Source organism: Bombina bombina, chromosome 5 (genome assembly GCF_027579735.1).
Source record: "Bombina bombina isolate aBomBom1 chromosome 5, aBomBom1.pri, whole genome shotgun sequence".
In the NCBI taxonomy this organism is placed as follows: Eukaryota; Metazoa; Chordata; class Amphibia; order Anura; family Bombinatoridae; genus Bombina; species Bombina bombina.
In genome coordinates, this window is record NC_069503.1 from 958,166,641 (window position 1) to 958,191,394 (window position 24,754).

At 42.3% G+C, this 24,754-nt stretch overlaps 1 protein-coding gene across 1 annotated transcript in view; it reads right to left on the reverse strand.

Moving 5' to 3' along the window:
- Positions 1 to 1,476: 1,476 nt before the first annotated feature.
- The window catches only part of IMPA1 (inositol monophosphatase 1), an 86,570-nt gene continuing 63,292 nt past the window's right edge, over positions 1,477 to 24,754 (reverse strand). The window contains exon 9 of the mRNA XM_053715161.1: positions 1,477 to 1,768. Within this exon, the coding sequence (XP_053571136.1) occupies positions 1,644 to 1,768 (125 nt within the window). The 3' untranslated portion in view covers positions 1,477 to 1,643. The remainder of the gene's footprint in view (positions 1,769 to 24,754) is intronic.

Below are 24,754 nucleotides of genomic sequence, written 5' to 3' on the forward strand. Positions count from 1 at the left end.
AATATAATTATTATTTATATTGTAGCTATATTAGGGTTTATTTTATAGGTAAGTATTTAGTTATAAATAGGATTAATTTAGTTCATAATAGAAATATTATTTAGATTTATTTAATTAATATTTAAGTTAGGGGGGTGTTAGGGTTAGCGTTAGACTTAGGTTTAGGGGTTAATAATTTTATTACAGTGGCGGCGGTGTAGTGGGGGGCAGGATAGGGGTTAATAAATTTATTATAGGTGGCGACGGTGTAGGGGGGCAGGATAGGGGTTAATAAATTTAATATAAGGTTGCGGGGGTCCGGGAGCGGCGGTTTAGGGGTTAATATGTATAGAGTAGCTTGCGGTGGGCTCCGGGAGTGGCGGTTTAGGGGTTAACATATTTATTATAGTGTCGGTGGGCTCCGGGAGCGGCGGTTTAGGGGTTAATACATTTATTTACTTGCGGCGGTGTAGGGGGACAGATTAGAGGTGTTTAGATTCGGGGTACATGTTAGGGTGTTAGGTGCAGAAAGCTCCCATAGGAATGAATGGGATGTCTGGCAGCAGCGAACTTGTACTTTCGCTATGGTCAGACTCCCCATTGATTCCTATGGGATCCGCTGCCTCCAGGCTGGCGGTCTGAATACCAGGTACGCTGGGCCGTAAAAGTGCCGAGCGTACCTGCTAGTTTTTTGATAACTAGCAAAAGTAGTGAGATTGTGCCGTACTTGTGTGCGGAACATCTGGAGTGACGTAAGAATCGATCTGTGTCGGACGGAGTCTGGCGGATCGAAGTTTACGTCACAAAATTCTACTTTTGCCGGTCTGTAGCCTTTGATAACTAAGGCGAATCAGCCTCGCCACAAATACGCTGCGGAATTCCAGCGTATTTGAGGTTGACGGCTTGATAACTAACCCCCAGTCTCTCCAGAAAAAAATGACTTAACATACCTCAATGTTTGTAGCATGAAAAACGTTCCTCACACTGATGTTTCTTAAGAACTCCTCAGCCATTCTGTGGGAACTACTCTGGATCTTAGTGACAACTGTTAAGATCATCATTCTCCAGGCAGAAATCTTCATCCATCTGCTGCCTGGGAAAAAATAGCACTCACCGGTACCATTTAAAATAAAAAAAGTCTTGCTTGAAGAAAATAAAAACTATCATTTTATCACCTTTTTCACTTTACCTCTTCCTATTACTTAGTATAGGCAAAGAGAATGATTGGGGGGTGGAGTCAAGGGAGGAGCTATATAGACAGCTCTGCTGTGGTGCTCTTTGCCACTTCTTGTTAGCAGGAGGATAATATCCCACAAGTAAAGGATGAATCCGTGGACTAGTCGTATCTAGTAGAAGAAAGAGGTGTTTAATGTCTATTTAATAGGATCTGGTGATCAACTTGGAAGTTTCTTATATAATTAGAAAAGGTGTTTTTTTTTTTGTATATACATTATTACAATAAATATTTAAGACGCATAAAGAAGACCCATACAACACTTGTCAAGTTTTTGTTTTCAAATTTACTTAAAATATCTGAAGCATGAATATTTCCCCCATAACAGATAAAGCTAAAACATACAGTGTGACAAACCGTAACCCATCTGTACATTGCATCATAAATAACAATGGCTTATACTAGAAGTTGTGTAATGCGCAGAATACAGTTACTTCATCTTCTTGCCATCATCCCGTTCTACAGGTATAATCTGAAGCTCTTTGGATATTCTCTCTCCTATTTCTTTGCTACTTGCTGCTATTATTCTACATGACATTAAATCAAAAGGCCCTCCTGCAAATAGAAAAAGACAATTACTACATTGATCATTGGTTTCCTATGGATGACCTGTAGTTTTAACATGATAATTACAGCTTAAAAGTACACAGCTATGATAATTAAAGCCCAAGAAATAAATCAAAATCAAGCACAAATATTAGAAATGAGAAAAACAGAATTTATGCTTACCTGATAAATTACTTTCTCTTGTGGTGTATCCAGTCCACGGATTCATCCTTACTTGTGGGATATTCTCCTTCCCTACAGGAAGTGGCAAAGAGAGCACACAGCAGAGCTGTCCATATAGCTCCCCCCCCTAGCTCCACCCCCCAGTCATTCGACCAAAGGTTAAGAAGCCAAAGGAGAAACCATAGGGTGCAGTGGTGACTGTAGTTTAAACAAAAAAATTTTTACCTGACTTAATTGCCAGGGCGGGCCGTGGACTGGATACACCGCAAGAGAAAGTAATTTATCAGGTAAGCATAAATTATGTTTTCTCTTGCAAGGTGTATCCAGTCCACGGATTCATCCTTTCTTGTGGGATACCAATACCAAAGCTTTAGGACACGGATAAAGGGAGGGAACAAGACAGGTACCTTAAAACGGAAGGCACCACTGCTTGCAAAACCTTTCACCCAAAAATAGCCTCCGAAGAAGCAAAAGTATTGAATTTATAAAATTTGGCAAAAGTATGCAGTGAAGACCAAGTCGCTGCCTTACAAATCTGTTCAACAGAAGCCTCATTTTTGAAAGCCCATGTGGAAGCCACTGCTCTGGTAGAATGAGCAGTAATTCTTTCTGGAGGATGCTGGCCAGCAGTCTCATAGGCCAAACGGATGATGCTTTTCAGCCAAAAGGAAAGAGAGGTAGCAGTCGCTTTCTGACCTCTCCTCTTACCAGAATAGATAACAAACAAAGAAGATGTTTGTCTGAAATCCTTAGTTGCTTGTAAATAGAACTTTAAAGCACGAACTACATCAAGATTATGCAAAAGACGTTCCTTCTTCGAAGATGGGTTAGGACACAGAGAAGGAACAACTATTTCCTGGTTAATATTCTTGTTAGAAACAACTTTAGGAAGAAAACCAGGTTTGGTACGCAAAACTACCTTATCTGCGTGGAACACCAGATAAGGTGAAGCACACTGTAAAGCAGATAATTCTGAGACTCTTCGAGCAGAAGAGATAGCTACCAAAAACAAAACTTTCCAAGATAACAACTTAATATCTATGGAATGTAAAGGTTCAAACGGAACCCCTTGAAGAACTGAAAGAACTAGGTTTAGACTCCATGGCGGAGCCACAGGTTTATAGACAGGCTTGATTCTGACTAAAGCCTGTGCAAACGCTTGAACGTCCGGTACCTCTGCCAGATGCTTGTGCAAAAGGATAGACAGAGCAGGTATCTGTCCCTTTAAAGAACTAGCCGACAATCCTTTCTCCAAACCGTCTTGGAGAAAAGACAATATCCTGGGAATCCTAATCTTACTCCACGAGTAACCCTTGGATTCACACCAACAAAGATATTTCCACCATATCTTATGGTAGACTTTCCTGGTGACAGGCTTTCTAGCCTGGATCAGAGTATCTATAACTGACTCAGAAAAACCACGCTTTGAAAGAATTAAGCGTTCAATCTCCAAGCAGTCAGACGTAGAGAAACTAGATTTGGATGCTTGAACGGACCCTGTATTAGAAGGTCCTGCCTCATTGGCAGTGTCCATGGTGGGACAGATGACATGTCCACTAGGTCTGCATACCAAGTCCTGCGTGGCCACGCAGGCGCTATCAAAATCACAGACGCCTTCTACTGCTTGATTCTGGCGATCAGACGAGGAACAAGAGGAAACGGTGGGAAAACATAAGCCAGATTGAAGGACCAAGGCGCTACTAGAGCATCTATCAATGCCGCCTTGGGGTCCCGGGAACTGGATCCGTAGAGAGGAAGCTTGGTGTTCTGACGGGACGCCATCAGGTCCAACTCTGGAATGCCCCATAGCTGAGTCAGCTGGGCAAATACCTCCGGGCGGAGTTCCCACTCCCCCGGGTGAAAAGTCTGACGACTTAGAAAATCCACCTCCCAGTTGTCTACACCTGGGATGTGAATTGCTGAGAGATGGCAGGAGTGGGCCTCCGCCCACCTGATTATTTTGGTTACTTCCCTCATCGCTAGAGAACTCTTTGTTCCCCCCTGATGATTGATGTAAGCTACAGTCGTAATGTTGTCCGACTGAAATCTTATGAATTTGGCCGCAGCTAGTTGAGGCCATGCCTGAAGCGTGTTGAATATCGCCCTCAGATTGAGCTACAGATGGCCGAGGAATGGAATGAAGAACCCGGCAAGTATCTAAAAGTTTCAACTTTCTGACCTCCATCAGAAATATTTTCATTTCTACCAAATCTATTGGTGTTCCTAGGAAGGGAACCCTTGTGAGTGGGGACAGGGAACTCTTTTTGATGTTCACCTTCCACCCGTGAGACCTTAGAAAGGCCAATACAATCTCTGTGTGTGCCTTGGCTCTGTGAAAAGACGGCGCCTGAATTAAGATGTCATCCAAATAAGGCGCCACTGCTATGCCCCCCGGTCTTAGAACCGCCAGAAGGTACCCTAGCACCTTTGTGAAAATTCTGGGAGCAGTGGCTAAACCGAATGGAAGAGCCACGAACTGGTAATGCTTGTCTAGAAAAGCGAACCGGAGGAACTGATGATGATCTTTGTGGATTAGGATATGCAGGTACGCATCCTTTAGATCCACGGTAGTCATATATTGACCTTCCTGGATCATAGGTAAGATTGTCCGAATGGTCTCCATCTTGAATGATGGGACTCTGAGGAATTTGTTTAGAAATTTGAGATCCAGGATTGGTCTGAAAGTTCCTTCTTTTTTGGGAACCACAAACAGGTTTGAGTAAAACCCCAGCCCTTGTTCCGCAATTGGAACTGGGTGGATCATTCCCATTGTATGTAGGTATTCTACACAGCGTAAGAACGCCTCTTTCTTTGTCGTGTCTGTAGACAGACGAGAAATATGGAACCTTCCCCTTGGAGGGGAGTCCTTGAATTCTAGAAGATATCCCTGGGTAACAATCTCTAAAGCCCAGGGATCGAGAACATCTCTTGCCCAGGCCTGAGCGAAGAGAGAAAGTCTGCCCCCTACTAGATCTGGTTCCGGATCGGGGGCTACCCAGTCATGCTGTCTTGGTAGCAGCTGCAGGCTTTTTTGCCATGTTTACCCTTGTGCCAGCCCTGATAAGGCTTCCAGGTTGCCTTGGGCTGTGAAGCGTTACCCTCTTGCTTTGCAGCGGGACCGCTCCTGAAATTACGAAAGGAACGAAAATTACCTTTGTTTTTAGCCTTAAAAGGCTTGTCCTGGGGGAGAGCATGGCCCTTTCCCCCTGGTGATTTCTGAAATAATCTCTTTCAATTCTTGCCCGAAAAGGGTCTTTCCCTTGAAAGGGATATTTAACAATTTGGATTTTGACGACACATCGGCCGACCATGACTTGAGCCAAAGCGCTCTGCATGCCATAATGGCGAAGCCTGAATTTTTTGCCGCCAACTTAGCTAATTGCAAAGCGGCATCTGTGATAAATGAATTAGCCAGCTTTAGAGCCTTAATTCTATCCATAATTTCGTCATATGAGGTCTCCGTCTGGAGCGACTCCTCCAGCGCCTCAAACCAGAAAGCCGCTGCAGTAGTTACAGGAACAATGTAGGCAATAGGTTGGAGAAGAAAGCCTTGTTGAACAAAGATTTTCTTAAGTAAACCTTCTAACTTTTTATCCATAGGATCTTTAAAAACACAACTGTCTTCAATTGGTATGGTTGTGCGCTTAGCAAGTGTCGAAACAGCCCCCTCTACCTTAGGGACCGTCTGCCACGAGTCCCGCCTAGGGTCAGTTATAGGGAACATTTTCTTAAAAATAGGTGGGGGGACAAAAGGGACACCTGGTCTATCCCACTCCCTAGTAACAATATCCGCAACCCTCTTAGGGATCGGAAATGCATCAGTGTATACAGGAACCTCTAGGTACTTGTCCATTTTACACAACTTCTCTGGGACCACCATAGGGTCACAATCATCCAGAGGTGTTCCAATTTAAATTTAAATGCTAATGAATCTGACTCTGCCCGATGAGAAACCTTTCCTGAATCGGAAATTTCTCCCTCAGACATCAAAACCCTCACCTCCATTTCAGAGCGTTGTGAGGGTACATCAGATAAGGCTACCAAAGCTTCAGACTGCTCATAATCTGTTCTTAAAACAGAGCTATCACGCTTTGTAGGAAAAACTGGCAGTTTGGATAGAAAGGCCGCAAGGGAATTATCCATAACTGTCGCTAGTTGTTGCAATGTAATAGGGGCAGACGCACTAGAGGCACTAAGCGTCGCTTGCGCGGGCGTAACTGGTTGTGACACATGGGGAGAGGTAGACGGACTATCCTCATTACCTTCAGTCTGAGAATCATCTTGGGCCACATTTTTAAGTGCAACAATATGATCTTTAAAGTGTATAGACATATTAGTGCAATTGGGACACATTCTGAGAGGGGGTTCCACCATGGCTTCTAAACACATTGAACAAGGATTTTCCTTAGTGTCAGACATGTTTAACAGACTAGTAGCATACACAAGCAAGCTTGGAAAACACTTTAATCAAATAAAAAACACAATTTGAAAAAAACGTTACTGTGCCTTTAAGAAATAAAAAGAGCACACAATTTTACAAAACAGTGAAAAATGCACCAATCCTTTTTAAATTTTCACAGTATGTACCTTAGGCTTTAATATGATTGCACAGCAAGTTTCAGAACGATTAACCCCTTAATGCCCATACCGGGAGCAGCCCAAAGCCAACAACCGGTTAACAAACTACAGCACCTTGCCACAGCTTACTGCTGTGGCCCTACCTGCCCTTAGGGATCAGTTTTTGGGAAACAAAGCTTCTTCTAGGCCCTCAATCAGCAGCAGGGCCCTCCATGTGAAGCAGCATGAACTTGTCTTTCAAGCTAAATTAGGCCTCTCCCACTCCACTCCGGAGTTGTGAGGCCTACAAAAATCACTTCTAAGTGACTAAATTTATGCCATGTGGATAATAACTCCAGTAAAACACTCCAAAGTGCTTAAAAAGGTGTCTCCAATGAGTATTTCTTAATAAATAATCGATTACCCTGCATTAGTGTCAACCAGCCTATTTAGCCCTGTCATGTAAGCATTCAATTCTATACTAAGTCTCAGAACATAGCTTACCCTCCCCACATGGGGATCTTGTCAGTCTTCTAGCATTATCTCAGTCTTATCTAGAAATAAATGATTGAACATACCTCATTGCAGTCAAGCCTGCAAACTGTTCCCCCCAACTGAAGTTTTCTGGTGGTACTCAGTCCTGTGTGGGAACAGCAGTGGATTTTAGTTACAACATGCTAAAATCATTTTCCTCTCAGCAGAAATCTTCATCACTTTTCTGCTAGAGAGTAAATAGTACAAACCGGTACCATTTAAAAATAATAAACTCTTGATTGAAGATATAAAACTACAATTCTAACACCACATTCACTTTACCCTCCCTGAGAGAGAACCTAGTGCGTTAACGCGGCAAAGTGAATGACTGGGGGGTGGAGCTAGGGGGGAGCTATATGGACAGCTCTGCTGTGTGCTCTCTTTGCCACTTCCTGTAGGGATGGAGAATATCCCACAAGTAAGGATGAATCCGTGGACTGGATACACCTTGCAAGAGAAAAGAAGATTAATAAAACAAATATCCTTATGTTTCTTATTAGCCAATATTTTTAAGACTCAAACATTTCTTTTTTTTATTTAAAAAAAAAAAGAGCAAGTAACAAAATGTACAATAGATGTATAGTATTCTAATACAAAACTATTTTATACATAATGTAAAAAAAAAAAATATATAGCACACACATGCACAATGCATCCAATGAGCACAGTCACTTTCAAATGGTTGTAATCTTTGAGTGGATATCCAAATTTGAATGCAATTTGGAAGTTGGGACTGGCCAAAACGCGTGCACGGGGCGGGAGCGGGAGGGAACCGCTACACTACGGAAAAATAAGGCTGTGAAAGGTTAAAATTATTTGTAAAATAAAATATTACATATAAACAGCTAAGGGATCTGGAAGGGGTGGGGGCTGGTCTTGGGGGGGGGGGAAGCTACACTACAGAAAAGGGATTTTTTTTAAAAAAAAAGGCACATTTGTTACTAAACTGGGTACTGGCAGACAGCTGCCAGTACCCAAGATGGCGCCCATTAAGGCAGAGGGGGAGGGTTAGAGAGCTGTTTGGTGGGGGATCAGTGAGGTTGGGGACTAAGGGGGGATCCTACACAGCAGCATATGTAAATATGCCAAAAAAAAACCAAAAAAGCCCAAGTATAGCTTTTATTTTAGTACTGGCAGAGATTCTGCCAGTACTTAAGATGGCGGGGACAATTGTGGGGTGGCGGAGGGAAGAGAGCTGTTTGGGAGGGATCAGGGGGTCTCATGTTTCAGGTGGGAGGCTGAGCTCTACACTAAAGCTAAAATTAACCCTGCAAGCTACATAATTAACCCCTTCACTGCTAGCCATAATACACGTGTGAAATGCAGCGGCATTTGGCGGCCTTCTAATTACCAAAAAGCAACGCCAAAGCCATATATGTCTGCTATTTCTGAACAAAGGGGATCCCAGAGAAGCATTTACAACCATTTACAACCATTTGTGCCATAATTGAACAAGCTGTTTGTAAATGATTTCAGTGAGAAACCAAAAAGTGTGAAAAATTTAATGTTTTTTTTAATTTGATCGCATTTGGCGGTGAAATGGTGGCATGAAATATACCAAAATTGGCCTAGATCAATACTTGGGGTTGTCTACTACACTACACTAAAGCTGAAAGTATCTCTAAAAGCTCCCTACATGCTCCATAATTAACCCCTTCACTGCTGGGCATAATACACGTGTAGTGCGCAGTGGCATTAAGCAGCCTTCTAATTACTAAAAAGCAACGCCAAAGCCATATATGTCTGCTATTTCTGAACAAAGGGGATCCCAGAGAAGCATTTACAACCATTTAAGCCATAATTGCACAAGCTGTTTGTAAAAAATTAGTAAAAAAGTGAACGATTTTTTTGTATTTAATCGCATTTGGCGGTGAAATGGTGGCATGAAATATACCAAAATGGGCCTAGATGAATACTTTGGGATGTCTACTAAAAAAAATATATACATGTCAATGGATATTCAGAGATTCCTGAAAGATATTAGTGTTCTAATGTAACTAGCGCTAATTTGGAAAAATAATGGTTTGGAAATAGCAAAGTGCTACTTGTATTTATGGCCCTATAACTTACAAAAAAAGCAAAGAACATGTAAACATTGGGTATTTCTAAACTCAGGACAAAATTTAGAAACTATTTAGCATGGGTGTATTTTGGTGGTTGTAGATGTGTAACAGATTTTGGGGGTCAAAGTTAGAAAAAGTGTGTTTTTTTCAATTTTTTCCTCATATTTTATAATTTTTTTTATAGTAAATTATAAGATATGATGAAAATAATGGTATCTTTAGAAAGTCCATTTAATGGCGAGAAAAACGGTATATAATATGTGTGGGTACAGTAAATGAGTAAGAGGAAAATTACAGCTAAACACAAACACTGCAGAAATGTAAAAATAGCCTTGGTCCCAAACGGACAGAAAATGGAAAAGTGCTGTGGTCATTAAGGGGTTAAAATGGCATGCTTTATCCGAATCATGAAAGAAAAAAATCCTGTTTAGTATCCCTTTAAATTAATTGTTCTGATTGAGACATTTTTCTATTCACCTCTATTTCAATTTATTTTGATCCCTTGGTATCTTTTTTTGAAAAGCATACGTAGGTAGGCTCAGGAGCCACAATGCACTACTCGGTACCAGCTGGTGGCTACACACATATGCCTTATTATTGGCTAATCAGATGTGGTCAGCTAGCGCCGAGTAGTGCATTGCTGCTTTGGAAGTGACTGTAACAATGGGGTCGAATTTAATCTACTGGTCCTTTTGTTTTCAATGAGTTTTCAACCAAAAGGGCACTTTTCTTTTAGGTTGTTTCTCTTCTCGCTGAAAAGCCCTATATTTACATGGAACTGAAAAGTTCTTAGTGATTACAATCCATTTTCTTTCTGTTACTTTCCAACAGATTTTAAAGACTATTTTACACATCAAATTTTATAAAGTCCCTAAAATGACTGACATATTTGCAAGTATTCAAAGATGATTTAGAATAATTATGTTGCATGTATGCAAGACACTGAAATTGCCATAGATGACATTTAAGAGGTAAATTTGTATACATGATCTAGATTCATTAAAGCTCTATTCATCACTAATTTATATACACACACACACACACACACACACAAACACATTATATATATATATATATATATATATATATATATATTTTTATTATTATTTTTATGCACGATATCCTGTATATGGGATCTGCTGGAAAAGCAAGAAAACAGAAATCATTGCTTTCTGTAAATGCATTGCTGTGATTGTCAGTTTCAGTACTGTTCTCATAAATGGGATTTCAGTTGCGTCTTGGTGTCTGGGATTTCAGTTGCGTCTTGGTGTCTGGGATTTCAGTTGCGTCTTGGTGTCTGGGATTTCAGTTGCGTCTTGGTGTCTGGGATTTCACCATTTGCCATTCAGTTTTGTTAGTTGGCGACAGAGATGTGTTATTTACAAAATTTAGAAGGCACAACGATTTGCAATTTCTAGAACCTCGTGTCTTCTTACAGTAACAGAAATTGTGCAAATACAAAGCCCGTTCTTGACAGTGTAGTTTTCCAGTTTTGGTGACATTTTTGTGACTACATTATTGTAATGAAAGAAACTTTGTCACTAAGCAGTTGACCACTTTTCAGTATGAGAACTGTTAGAATCCCATTTTGGAAGATGAGATAAGTTGCAGGACACTTCATTCTAATAGAAAACAAATTACGCTTACCAGATAATTTCCTTTCCTTCTGTATGAGGAGAGTCCACAGCTTAATTCCTTACTTGTGGGAAACATCAGGAGGAGGCAAAGACATCCCAGCCAAAAGCTTAAATACATCCCCCACTTCCCTCATATCCTAGTCATTCTGCCAAGGGAACAAGGAACAGTAGGAGAAATATCAGGGTATAAATGGTGCCAGAAGAACAAAACAAAATTTAGGTCCGCCCTACGGAGATACGGGCGGGGGCCTTGGACTCTCCACATACAGAAGGAAAGGAAATTACCTGGTAAGCATAATTTATGTTTTCCTTCTTAATATGAGGAGAGTCCACGGCTTCATTCCTTACTTGTGGGAAACACATACCCAAGCTCCAGAGGATACTGAATGAACGGGAAGGCAAAAAAGGAGGCAAACCCTATTCTGAGGGCACCACAGCCTGCAAAACCTTTCTCCCAAAAGCTGCTTCAGTCGAACAAAAACGTGTAAAATTTATAAAAGGTATGCAAGGAGGACCAGGAAGCCGGCCCCCAAAAAATCTGATCCATAGAGCCCTCATTCTTGAAGGCACAAGAGGAAGCCACTGCTCTAGTTGAATGAGCCTTAATCCTCTGAAGCTTATGTTCCGTTGTCTCATAAGCTAAGCGAATAATGCTCCTCAACCAAAAAGATAAGGAAGTGGACGAGGCCTTCTGCCCCCTACGCTTCCCAGAATAGACAACAAACAAAGAAGTCTGTCTTAAATCCTTTGTAGCCTGAAGATAGAACTTCATGGCCCGAACCACATCCAACTTAAGAAGTAACCGTTCCTTCGAAGGAGGAGGATTAGGACCCAATGAAGGCACCACAATCTCCTGATTGATGTTGCGATCTGAAACGACCTTAGGAAGAAAACCTAACCGAGTAGGAAGAACAGCCTTATCAGCATAAAATACTACGTAAGGAGGCTCACATTGCAAGGCCGCCATTTCAGAGACTCTGCGTGCCGCAGCAATAGCTAGTAGAAAAAGAACCTTCCAAGACAGTAATTTAATGTCAACTACATGCCTAGGCTCAAACGGAGCATTCTGCAAAACTTTAAGAACAAGATTTAAACTCCAGGGAGGCTAGATCTAAACACAGGTCCGATTTTAGCCAGAGCCTGAACAAAAGACTGAACATTTGGAAGCTCAGCGAGCCTCTTGTGCAGTAAAACAGATAGGGATGAAATCTGTCCCTTAAAGGAGCTAGCAGAAAGGCCCTTCTCTAAACCATCCTGGAGAAAGGAAAGAATCCTGGAAACCCATACCTTATGCCAGGGGAATCTATGCTCTTCACACCAGAATAAGTAGGTCCTCCACACCTTATAATAGATGCGACGAGTAACCGGCTTACGAGCTTGAATGAGAGTATCAATAACTCTGTCAGAGAAACCTCTCTTGGCTAGGACTAAGCGTTCAATCTCCATGCAGTGAGCCTCAATGAATCTAGATTTTGATGAACAAAAGGACCTTGTTGCAGCAGATCCCGGCGACAAGGTAACTTCCATAGAGGAGATTACGACATCCCCACTAGGTCTGCAAACCACATCCTTTGCGGCCACGATGGAGGAATCAGTATCACTGATGCCCACTCCTGCTTGATGTGGGCCACTACTCAAGGAAGGAGAGGTAATGGTGGAAAAAGGTATATGAGACTTAACCTCCAAGGCACAACCAATGCATATATTAGCTGTGCCTGAGGATCCCTGGATCTAGGTCCATACCTGGGTAGCTTGGTATTGAGGCGGGACGCCATGAGATCTATCTCCAGAGTCCCCCCCACCTGTTGCATATCTCTGCAAACACCTCAGGATGGAGTGACCATTCCCCCGGATGAAAGGATTGTCTGCTGAGAAAATCTGCTTTCCAGATGTCCACACCCGGAATGTGGATCACTGACAGTGAACAGTAGTGGGCATCTGCCCCTTCCAGAATCCGAGATACCTCCCTCTTTGCTAGGGAGCTCCTCATTCCTCATTGGTGGTTGATGTAAGCCACCGAGGTGATATTATCTCATTGGAATCTGATAAACTGGGATGAACCCAGACAGGGCCAAGCCTTCAAAGCTCCAGAATGTTGATCAGAAGGGAGGTCACCTCCAGAGACCAAAGACCCTGAGCCTTCTTGGCTCCCCAAACTGTTTCCCATCCTGAGAGCATCGCATCTGTAGTCACAATCTCCCAGGCTGGTCTTAAAAAAAAAAAAAAAAGTCCCTCGGGACAGGTGATCTGGACAGAACCACCAAGAGAGCGATTCTCTCGAACTGTTGTCCAGAGAGATATGTTGAGGAATATCCGAATGATTGTCGTTCCACTGTCTCAGCATGCACAGTTGTAACGGTCGGAGACGGAACCTGGCAAAGGGAATTATGTCCATGGTGGACACTATGAGACCAATCGCCTCCATACACTGCGCCACAGAGGGCCTTGAGGAGGTCCGGAGGGCAAGTCATGCCAAAGCCAGCTTGCAGCGTCTCTGGTCTGAAAGAAATATTCTCATGACTAGTGAGTCTATTATCATGCCCAGGAATTCTACCCTGGTGCTTGGAATAAGAGAACTCTTTTCTTAGTTTATCTTCCATCCATGGGATTGAAGAAGAGAGAGAAGAGATTCCAAATGTTCTTCGGCTAGACGAAAGGATGGTGCTTGTACCAGGATATCGTCCAAGTAAGGTGCTACTGCAATGCCCTGGGTTCTGGCCACGGTCAAGAGTGCCCCCAGAACCTTTGCGAAAATTCTTGGGGCAGTAGCTAGGCCAAACGGAAGAGCAATAAGCTGGAAGTGCTGGTCCAGGAAGGAAAACCTTAGGAACTGAAAGGGGTCCCTGTGGATTGGAACATGAAGGTAAGCATCCTTCAGATCTATAGTGGTCATGAACTGTCCCTTCTGGACTAAGGGAAGGATAGACCTTATCGTCTCCATCTTGAACGAGGGGACATTCAGAAACTTGTTTAATCACTTTAGGTCCAGAATCGGGCGGAAAGTTCCCTCCTTTTTTGGAACCATGAAAAGGTTTGAGTAGTATCCCAAGCCTCGTTCCTCTAAGGGAACCGGGACAATGACTCCTAAGGAGGACAGATCCCGAATGCACCCCAGAAAGGAATCCCTCTTTTCTGGTTTTGATGACAGATTTCAGAGAAGGAATCTGCCCTTGGGTGGAAGAGATATGAACCCAATTCTGTAACCCTGAGCAATGACCCCCAGAACCCAAGGATACTGCACATTCCTGAACCAAGCTTCTGAGAAGCGCGACAGTCTGCCCCCTTCCTGATCCATAGACAGATCGGGTGCGACCCCTTCATGATTAGTCTCAGCAGGCTTCTTGTTCTGCTAAGACTTATTCCAGGACTGAGCCGGCTTCCAAATCTTAAGTTGCTTGATCTTAGTGGAGGATTGCTGGCACTGGGATTTTTTCAGAACGAAAATTATTAGGTTGTCCCTTAGATCTGTTCTTTTTATCTTGCGGTAAGAAGGCACCCTTGTCCCCTGTAACCATGGAAATAATGGAGTCCTGGCCTGGACCAAACAAAATCTTGCCCTTGAATGGAAGGGAAAGGAGTCTGGACTTGGAAGTCAAGTCCACAAACCAGGACTTCAGCAACAGAGCCCAGCGGGCCTGAACAGAAAACCCAGCAGTTTTAGCATTTAAACGAATAATTTGCATATTCGCATCACAAATAAAAGAATTAGCGACCCTTAAAGCCTTAATTCTATCAAGAATAAAATATCGAGGGGACCTTCCACCTCGATCAATTCCGACAAGGAGTCACACCAGTAGGTAGCTGCTCCCACAACCACTGCTGCTGCTGATTGAAATAAATATCCCGAACGTTGAAACATCTTTCTTAACAGAGTTTCCATCTTTTTATCCATTGGCTCTTTGAACGACGAACTATCCTCCAGTGGGATAGTAGTGTAGTGTGTTTTGCCAGCGTGGAGACAGCGCCATCCACCTTAGGGATGGAACCCCACAACTCCAACTGAGAGTCCGGAACCGGAACAGTTTCTTAAAGGCAGACGAAGAGGTGAAGGAAGAACCAATCGTCTTCCATTTGAACTGCATCATCAGATAACTGTCTATCAGCTATAGCCAATAAAATGGATGAGGACCCCTGGGAAGGATAGCAATATTTGACCTTTCAATTGCGCTTAGCAGGGCGAGGTAAAGCACTAATGGCCACAGACACCGCCGTTTGCAACTGCGCAGTGAAGTCTGGAGGTAAAAGGCCCCCTCCAGATGGAGGATCAGGAGTGTTATGGGAAACTGCATGTGTATTAGGAGATGAAAGAAGGGTGCGCACCACATGGGACGGGGACCCCTCAGAGGTGGAAGGCTCAGTGGTATCAAACATATTAACCTTTTCTGACATAATCACTTTTTCTAGGCATGTGGAACATAATTGAGAGGGCGGGTATACCTCAGCCTCCTCACAATATAAACAGCCATTAATCTTAGGTATAGAGGGAGTACCCTCTAGAACGTCAGAGTCCTCCATAGCTATGGGTTATGTTCTACAATAACAACAATGAACATTATATAAAATATCAAAATGGCAGCTTTATACCCCTCAATGGCGGGGGCACTCACCACCTCCTATGACCCAGGCACACAGAGTAAACCGCTTCTCTCTGATAACCAACATGGTCAGAGAGTAGGAAGTGAAACTACGACCACACCCGGTCACATGGAGCGCAAACTAGGACCGCCTCGGCTAAGGAAAAGCACGCTAAGCTTGTAAAGCTGCGCAGCACTAAAGTGAAAGTAACCTATATGTTCCAACCTCAGCCTATGAGCCTCAGAAAACATCTCACACATAACGCAGTATAAATCAAATAAAAATGTATGAGATTAACCCCCACTGTTCAATAATTCCCCTTCAGGAGATATTATTAACCCTCGATTCCATACAGATAAAAGGAGTCACACAGTGACCCTGTCTTCTAGCGTTACCACATGTGTAAAAAATGAAACAATCTTACTGGAATCTATACTGTGGAACAGAAACACAGCCTCTCAAGTGTGACAGTCTTGTAGCATTGCTCCTGACATGGACTCGAGTGATGACAGCAGGCAGTGAAACTTGTCAACACTGATTGCTTAGGAGCTGTTAATACGAGTCTGGATGAATTCGCAGAAAGACTGTCCCTGCATCTCCTGACCCTAATTTTCGTCAATGCTCTCACTGAGAGGCTGACAAGACTACTTCAAACTCCAGTCCCATTTCAAAAGGTAGATACCCTCCCTAAGGAACAACTCTGTATCTTCTGACACTTTTCTGCCAACCTCCTGTGACGAAAGGCAAAGAATGACTGGGATATGAGGGAGGTATTTAAGTCTTTGGCTGGGGTGTCTTTGCCTCCTCCTAGATGCCAGGTTCTGTATTTCCCACAAGTAAGGAATAAAGCCATTGACTCTCCTCATATTAAGAAGGAAACTAATTTCCCAAGGTGTTCTTAATTTCAGATGTAAATCTTGGCAAGCCAGAAAATGGTGCTTTTTTCAATCAATAATTGGAAATATTGAAAAAAAATATATATATATTAAAGGGACACTGAACCCATTTTCTTTTGTGATTCAGATAGAGCATGCAATTTTAGGCAACTTTCTAATTTACTCCTATTACCACATTTTCTTCATTCTCTTAGTATCTTTATTTGAAAAGCAAGAATGTAAATTTAGAAGCCAGACCATTTTTGGTGAACAACCTGGGTTGTTCTTGCCGATTGGTGGATAAATGTACTCACCAATAAAGAGTGCTGTCCAGCAACTGAACCAAAAATTGTCTGGCTCCTTAGCTTAGATGCCTTCTTTTTCAAATAAAGGATAGCAAGAGAACAAAGAAAAATTGATAATAGGAGTAAATTAGAAAGTAGCTTAAAATTGCATGCTCTATCTGAATCACGAAAGAAAAAATTTGGGTTCAGTGTCCCTTTAACAGTGTCAATATAACCATTTCCCAAACACGTCAAGTATACCCATCATGCCTAGATACAAATGGTATTCATATTGTTTACCAATTTTCAGGATTGATTTAGATTACAATTGGTTAATCTCACACAAGTAAATGATGATTTGCCTTGCATGCTGTAGAATGGGGTTAAAGGAACATTAAACACTTTGAGATGTTAATATAAAATAATAAATCATATATATATATATATATATATATATATATATATATATATATATATATATATATATATATATATATATATATATATATATATATATATATATATATAGAAATATCTACAATATACTTTCATTATTTATTTTGTCCCCTTTTCCTGTTATTTCATTCTGAAATTGTGAGCTTTTCAGTTCCTGTTAGAAATGGAAGTGCAGAACACGGTTATATTCCACACAGCCATTGGCTGCATCCTCTAGTGATCTATTTAACAGCAGAGAAGGTAACCTAAGTAACAACATGGCAGCTCCTATTGTTTTATAGACACTAAAACTTTACACTTATTTTGTCAATGTGTAAACAGCTTATGAAACTTTAAAAAATACATCTACATGTTATTCTTATATTAATATTTTCTTTGAATGCAACACTCTATCTAGCATTTGTTAAAGGGACATAATACTCATATGCTAAATCACTTGAAACTGATGCAGTATAACTGTAAAAAGCTGACAGGAAAATATCACCTGAGCATCACTATGTAAAAAAGGAAGATATTTTACCTCACAATCTCCTCAGCTCAGCAGAGTAGGTTCTGTGTAAAAAAATTATACTCAGCTGCTCCCAGCTGCAGGTAAAAAAAAAAAAAAATGAAGAAATGAACAGCAGCCAATCAGCATCAGAAGTGCTGAGGTCATGAACTCTTACTGTGATCTCATGAGATTTGACTTAACTCTCATGAGATTTCATAGTAAGCTTCCTTTACCTGATTGGTGAAATAATATGAGAGTTCACGAGGCTCATCCCCTAAGCTGTCCTAGGACAGACACACTAAAATGCTGCTTAGAAATCCTTTACAATGGGAGGTGGCTACTGAGGAACTTTTGAGGTAAAATATCTTTCTTTTTTACATAGAGTTGTTCAGGAGATATTTTCTAGTCAGCTTTTTACAGCTATGCTGCATCACTTTCAAGTGTTTAAACATTTGGGTATTATGGCCCTTTAAGTGTTTAATGTCCTTTTAATACAAAAGAACTGTACTATAACATTAAAGGGACAGTCTACACCTTAGTCATCTTAAAGTCTTACCTTAGATTAAGCTGCAAATAGCCGCCTGCATCCTTTCCATATTATGCAGCAGGAACAGTAAACCGTTATTTTAAAATTAATATTGTTTATAGCCACTTTGAAATGGCTGCCAAGTTCCGCCCACTGATGACATCACGATCTGGGCTGCATCTAGGCACTCTGCAGACAGTCTGTTGAATCGAACTAGTGAGCCTTTTGTGATTGGACGCCATATGCAGCCCAGATTGTGATGTCATCAGTGGGCAGAGCTTCACAGCCATTTCAAAGTCACCAGAAACAATATTCATTCTAAAATAAAAATGTTACCGTTCCTGCTGCATGATATAGAAAGGGGTGCAATTTGCAGCTTAATCTAAGGTAAGACTTTAAGATGACTAAGATGTAGACTGTCCCTTTAAGTGGTGTGAAACTGTTGTATATTTCAGTTTCTGTGAATTCCCAGTTTCAATCTCGATTACCTGCAAAATCCAATTAGACTTATCACTCGAAAAAACATAATTTATGCTTACCTGATAAATTCCTTTCTCCTGTAGTGTAGTCAGTCCACGGGTCATCCATTACTTATTGAATATTTCTCTTCCTAACAGGAAACTGCAAGAGAATTACCCAGCAGAGCTTGCTATATAGCTCCTCCCCTCACCTGTCATACTCAGTCATTCGACCAAGCATACGAGAAAGGAGGAACCATAGGGTACAGTGGTGACTGGAGTTTAATTAAAATTTAGACCTGCCGTAAAAAACAGAATTTATGCTTACCTGATAAATTACTTTCTCCAACGGTGTGTCCGGTCCACGGCGTCATCCTTACTTGTGGGATATTCTCCTCCCCAACAGGAAATGGCAAAGAGCCCAGCAAAGCTGGTCACATGATCCCTCCTAGGCTCCGCCTTCCCCAGTCATTCGACCGACGTAAAGGAGGAATATGCATAGGAGAAATCATATGATACCGTGGTGACTGTAGTTAGAGAAAATAATTCATCAGACCTGATTAAAAAACCAGGGCGGGCCGTGGACCGGACACACCGTTGGAGAAAGTAATTTATCAGGTAAGCATAAATTCTGTTTTCTCCAACATAGGTGTGTCCGGTCCACGGCGTCATCCTTACTTGTGGGAACCAATACCAAAGCTTTAGGACACGGATGATGGGAGGGAGCAAATCAGGTCACCTAGATGGAAGGCACCACGGCTTGCAAAACCTTTCTCCCAAAAATAGCCTCAGAAGAAGCAAAAGTATCAAATTTGTAAAATTTGGTAAAAGTGTGCAGTGAAGACCAAGTCGCTGCCTTACATATCTGCTCAACAGAAGCCTCGTTCTTGAAGGCCCATGTGGAAGCCACGGCCCTAGTGGAGTGAGCTGTGATTCTTTCAGGAGACTGCCGTCCGGCAGTCTCATAAGCCAATCGGATGATGCTTTTAAGCCAAAAAGAGAGAGAGGTAGAAGTTGCTTTTTGACCTCTCCTTTTACCAGAATAAACAACAAACAAGGAAGAAGTTTGTCTGAAATCCTTTGTAGCCTCTAAATAGAATTTTAGAGCACGAACTACATCCAAATTGTGTAACAAACGTTCCTTCTTTGAAACTGGATTCGGACACAAAGAAGGCACGACTATCTCCTGGTTAATATTTTTGTTAGAAACAACTTTCGGAAGAAAACCAGGTTTAGTACGCAAAACCACCTTATCTGCATGGAACACCAGATAAGGAGGAGAACACTGCAGAGCAGATAATTCTGAAACTCTTCTAGCAGAAGAAATTGCAACCAAAAACAAAACTTTCCAAGATAATAACTTGATATCAACGGAATGTAGGGGTTCAAACGGAACCCCCTGAAGAACTGAAAGAACTAAATTGAGACTCCAAGGAGGAGTCAAAGGTTTGTAAACAGGCTTGATTCTAACCAGAGCCTGAACAAAAGCTTGAACATCTGGCACAGCCGCCAGCTTTTTGTGAAGTAAAACAGATAAAGCAGAAATCTGTCCCTTCAAAGAACTTGCAGATAATCCTTTCTCCAAACCTTCTTGAAGAAAGCATAGAATCTTAGGAATTTTTATCTTGTTCCAAGGGAATCCTTTAGATTCACACCAACAGATATATTTTTTCCATATTTTATGGTAGATTTTTCTAGTTACAGGCTTTCTAGCCTGAACAAGAGTATCAATGACAGAATCTGAGAACCCTCGCTTTGATAAAATCAAGCGTTCAATCTCCAAGCAGTCAGTTGGAGTGAGGCCAGATTCGGATGTTCGAACGGACCTTGAAGAAGAAGGTCCTGTCTCAAAGGTAGCTTCCATGGTGGAGCCGATGACATATTCACCAGATCTGCATACCAAGTCCTGCGTGGCCACGCAGGAGCTATCAAGATCACCGATACCCTCTCCTGTTTGATCCTGGCTACCAGCCTGGGAATGAGAGGAAACGGTGGGAACACATAAGCTAGGTTGAAGGTCCAAGGTGCTACTAGTGCATCCACTAGAGTCGCCTTGGGATCCCTGGATCTGGACCCGTAGCAAGGAACCTTGAAGTTCTGACGAGACGCCATCAGATCCATGTCTGGAATGCCCCACAATTGAATTATTTGGGCAAAGATTTCCGGATGGAGTTCCCACTCCCCCGGATGAAATGTCTGACGACTCAGAAAATCCGCTTCCCAATTTTCCACTCCTGGTATGTGGATTGCAGACAAGTGGCAGGAGTGAGTCTCCGCCCATTGAATTATTTTGGTCACTTCTTCCATCGCCAGGGAACTCCTTGTTCCCCCCTGATGGTTGATATACGCAACAGTCGTCATGTTGTCTGATTGAAACCGTATGAATTTGGCCTTTGCTAGCTGAGGCCAAGCCTTGAGAGCATTGAATATCGCTCTCAGTTCCAGAATATTTATCGGGAGAAGAGATTCTTCCCGAGACCAAAGACCCTGAGCTTTCAGGGGTTCCCAGACCGCGCCCCAGCCCACCAGACTGGCGTCGGTCGTGACAATGACCCACTCTGGTCTGCGGAAGCTCATCCCTTGTGACAGGTTGTCCAGGGACAGCCACCAACGGAGTGAATCTCTGGTCCTCTGATCTACTTGTATCGTCGGAGACAAGTCTGTATAATCCCCATTCCACTGACTGAGCATGCACAGTTGTAATGGTCTTAGATGAATTCGCGCAAAAGGAACTATGTCCATAGCCGCGACCATCAAACCTATTACTTCCATGCACTGCGCTATGGAAGGAAGAAGAACAGAATGAAGTACTTGACAAGAGCTTAGAAGTTTTGATTTTCTGTTTGTTTACAATGTCCGCCACCCGCTTGGGTATAGGAAAAGCTTCGGGGGGCACCGGGACCTCTAGGAACTTGTCCATCTTACATAATTTCTCTGGAATGACCAAATTGTCACAATCATCCAGAGTAGACAACACCTCCTTAAGCAGAGCGCGGAGATGTTCCAATTTAAATTTGAATGTAATATCAGGTTCAGCTTGTTGAGAAATTTTCCCTGAATCTGAAATTTCTCCCTCAGACAAAACCTCCCTGGCCCCTTCAGACTGGTGTAGGGGCATGTCAGAACCATTATCATCAGCGTCCTCCTGCTCTTCAGTATTTTCTAAAACAGAGCAGCCGCGCTTTCGCTGATAAGTGGGCATTTTGGCTAAAATGTTTTTGATAGAATTATCCATTACAGCCGTTAATTGTTGCATAGTAAGGAGTATTGGCGCACTAGATGTACTAGGGGCCTCCTGTGTGGGCAAGACTGGCGTAGACGAAGGAGGGGATGATGCAGTACCATGCTTACTCCCCTCACTTGAGGAATCATCTTGGGCATCATTTTCTCTAAATTGTTTGTCACATACATCACATCTATTTAAATGAGAAGGAACCTTGGCTTCCTCACATACAGAACATAGTCTATCTGATAGTTCAGACATGTTAAACAGGCATAAACTTGATAACAAAGCACAAAAAACGTTTTAAAATAAAACCGTTACTGTCTCTTTAAATTTTAAACTGAACACACTTTATTACTGAATATGCGAAAAAGTATGAAGGAATTGTTCAAAATTCACCAAAATTTCACCACAGTGTCTTAAAGCCTTAAAAGTATTGCACACCAAATTTGAAAGCTTTACTCTTAAAATAACGGAACCGGAGCCGTTTTTATATTTAACCCCTATACAGTCCCTGGTATCTGCTTTGCTGAGACCCAACCAAGCCCAGAGGGGAATACGATACCAAATGACGCCTTCAGTAAGCTTTTTCTGTGTATCTGAGCTCCTCACACATGCATCTGCATGCCTTGCTTCCCAAAAACAACTGCGCATTAGTGGCGCGAAAATGAGGCTCTGCCTATGATTAGAGAAGGCCCCCAGAGAAAAAGGTGTCCAATACAGTGCCTGCCGTTTTTTTTTTTAACATAATTCCCAAGAATAAAATAACTCCTCAAAGCTATAAACTATTAAAAATGCTTATAAATTAATCGTTTTAGCCCAGAAAAATGTCTACCAGTCTTTAAAGCCCTTGTGAAGCCCTTTATTCTTATTAATAAAAATGGCTTACCGGATCCCATAGGGAAAATGACAGCTTCCAGCATTACCAAGTCTTGTTAGAAATGTGTCATACCTCAAGCAGCCAAAGTCTGCTCACTGTTTCCCCCAACTGAAGTTAATTCCTCTCAACAGTCCTGTGTGGAAACAGCCATCGATTTTAGTAACGGTTGCTAAAATCATTTTCCTCTTACAAACAGAAATCTTCATCTCTTTTCTGTTTCAGAGTAAATAGTACATACCAGCACTATTTTAAAATAACAAACTCTTGATAGAAGAATAAAAACTACATTTAAACACCAAAAAACTCTGAGCCATCTCCGTGGAGATGTTGCCTGTGCAACGGCAAAGAGAATGACTGGGGAAGGCGGAGCCTAGGAGGGATCATGTGACCAGCTTTGCTGGGCTCTTTGCCATTTCCTGTTGGGGAGGAGAATATCCCACAAGTAAGGATGACGCCGTGGACCGGACACACCTATGTTGGAGAAACAGGGCGGGCCGTGGACTGACTACACCACAGGAGAAAGGAATTTATCAGGTAAGCATAAATTATGTTTTCTCCTGTTAAGTGTAGTCAGTCCACGGGTCATCCATTACTTATGGAATACCAATACCAAAGCTAAAGTACACGGATGAAGGGAGGGACAAGGCAGGAACATTAAACAGAAGGAACCACTGCCTGAAGTACCTTTCTCCCAAACACAGCCTCCGAGGAAGCAAAAGTGTCAAATTTGTAAAATTTTGAAAAAGTATGAAGCGAAGACCAAGTCGCAGCCTTGCAAATCTGGTCAACAGAGGCCTCATTTTTAAAGGCCCAGGTGGAAGCCACAGCTCTAGTAGAATGAGCTGTAATCCTTTCAGGGGGCTGCTGTCCAGCAGTCTCATAGGCTAATCGTATTATGCTACGAAGCCAAAAAGAGAGAGAGGTAGCCGAAGCCTTTTGACCTCTCCTCTGTCCAGAGTAAACGACAAACAGGGAAGAAGTTTGACGAAAATCCTTAGTTGCCTGCAAATAGAATTTCAGGGCACGGACTACGTCCAGATTATGCAAAAGTCGTTCCTTCTTTGAAGAAGGGTTAGGACACAGAGATGGAACAACAATCTCTTGATTGATATTCTTGTTAGTAACTACCTTAGGTAAGAACCCAGGTTTAGTACGCAGAACTACCTTGTCTGAATGGAAAATCAGATAAGGAGAATCACAATGTAAGGCAGATAACTCAGAGACTCTCCTAGCCGAGGAAATAGCCATCAAAAACAGAACTAAGTTTAAGCTCCACGGCAAAGCAACAGACTTAAACACAGGCTTAATCCTAGTTAAAGCCTGACAGAAAGCCTGAACGTCTGGAACTTCAGCCAGACGTTTGTGTAGAAGAATAGACAGAGCAGAAATCTGTCCCTTTAACGAACTAGTAGATAAACCCTTTTCTAAACCCTCTTGTAGAAAGGACAATATCCTAGGAATCCTAACCTTACTCCATGAGTAACACTTGGATTCGCACCAATGTAAATATTTACGCCATATTTTATGGTAAATTTTTCTGGTAACAGGCTTCCTAGCCTGTATTAAGGTATCAATAACCGACTCCGAGAAACCACGCTTTGATAGAATCAAGCGTTCAATCTCCATGCAGTCAGCCTCAGAGAAATTAGATTTGGATGTTTGAAAGGACCCTGAATTAGAAGGTCCTGTCTCAGAGGCAGAGACCATGGTGGACAGGACGACATGTCCACTAGGTCTGCATACCAGGTCCTGCGTGGCCACGCAGGCGCTATCAGAATCACCGATGCTCTCTCCTGTTTGATCTTGGCAATCAAACGAGGAAGCATTGGGAATGGTGGAAACACATAAGCCATGTTGAAGACCCAAGGGGCTGTCAGAGCATCTATCAGCACCGCTCCCGGGTCCCTGGACCTGGATCCGTAACAAGGAAGCTTGGCGTTCTGACGAGACGCCATGAGATCCAGATCTGGTTTGCCCCAACGACGAACCAGTTGAGCAAAGACCTCCGGATGAAGTTCCCACTCTCCCGGATGAAAAGTCTGGCGACTTAGAAAATCTGCCTCCCAGTTCTCCACGCCTGGGATGTAGATCGCTGACAGGTGGCAAGAGTGAGACTCTGCCCAGCGAATTATCTTTGAGACTTCCAACATCGCTAGGGAACTTCTGGTTCCCCCTTGATGGTTGATATAAGCCACAGTCGTGATGTTGTCCGACTGAAATCTGATGAACCTCAGAGTTGCTAACTGAGGCCAAG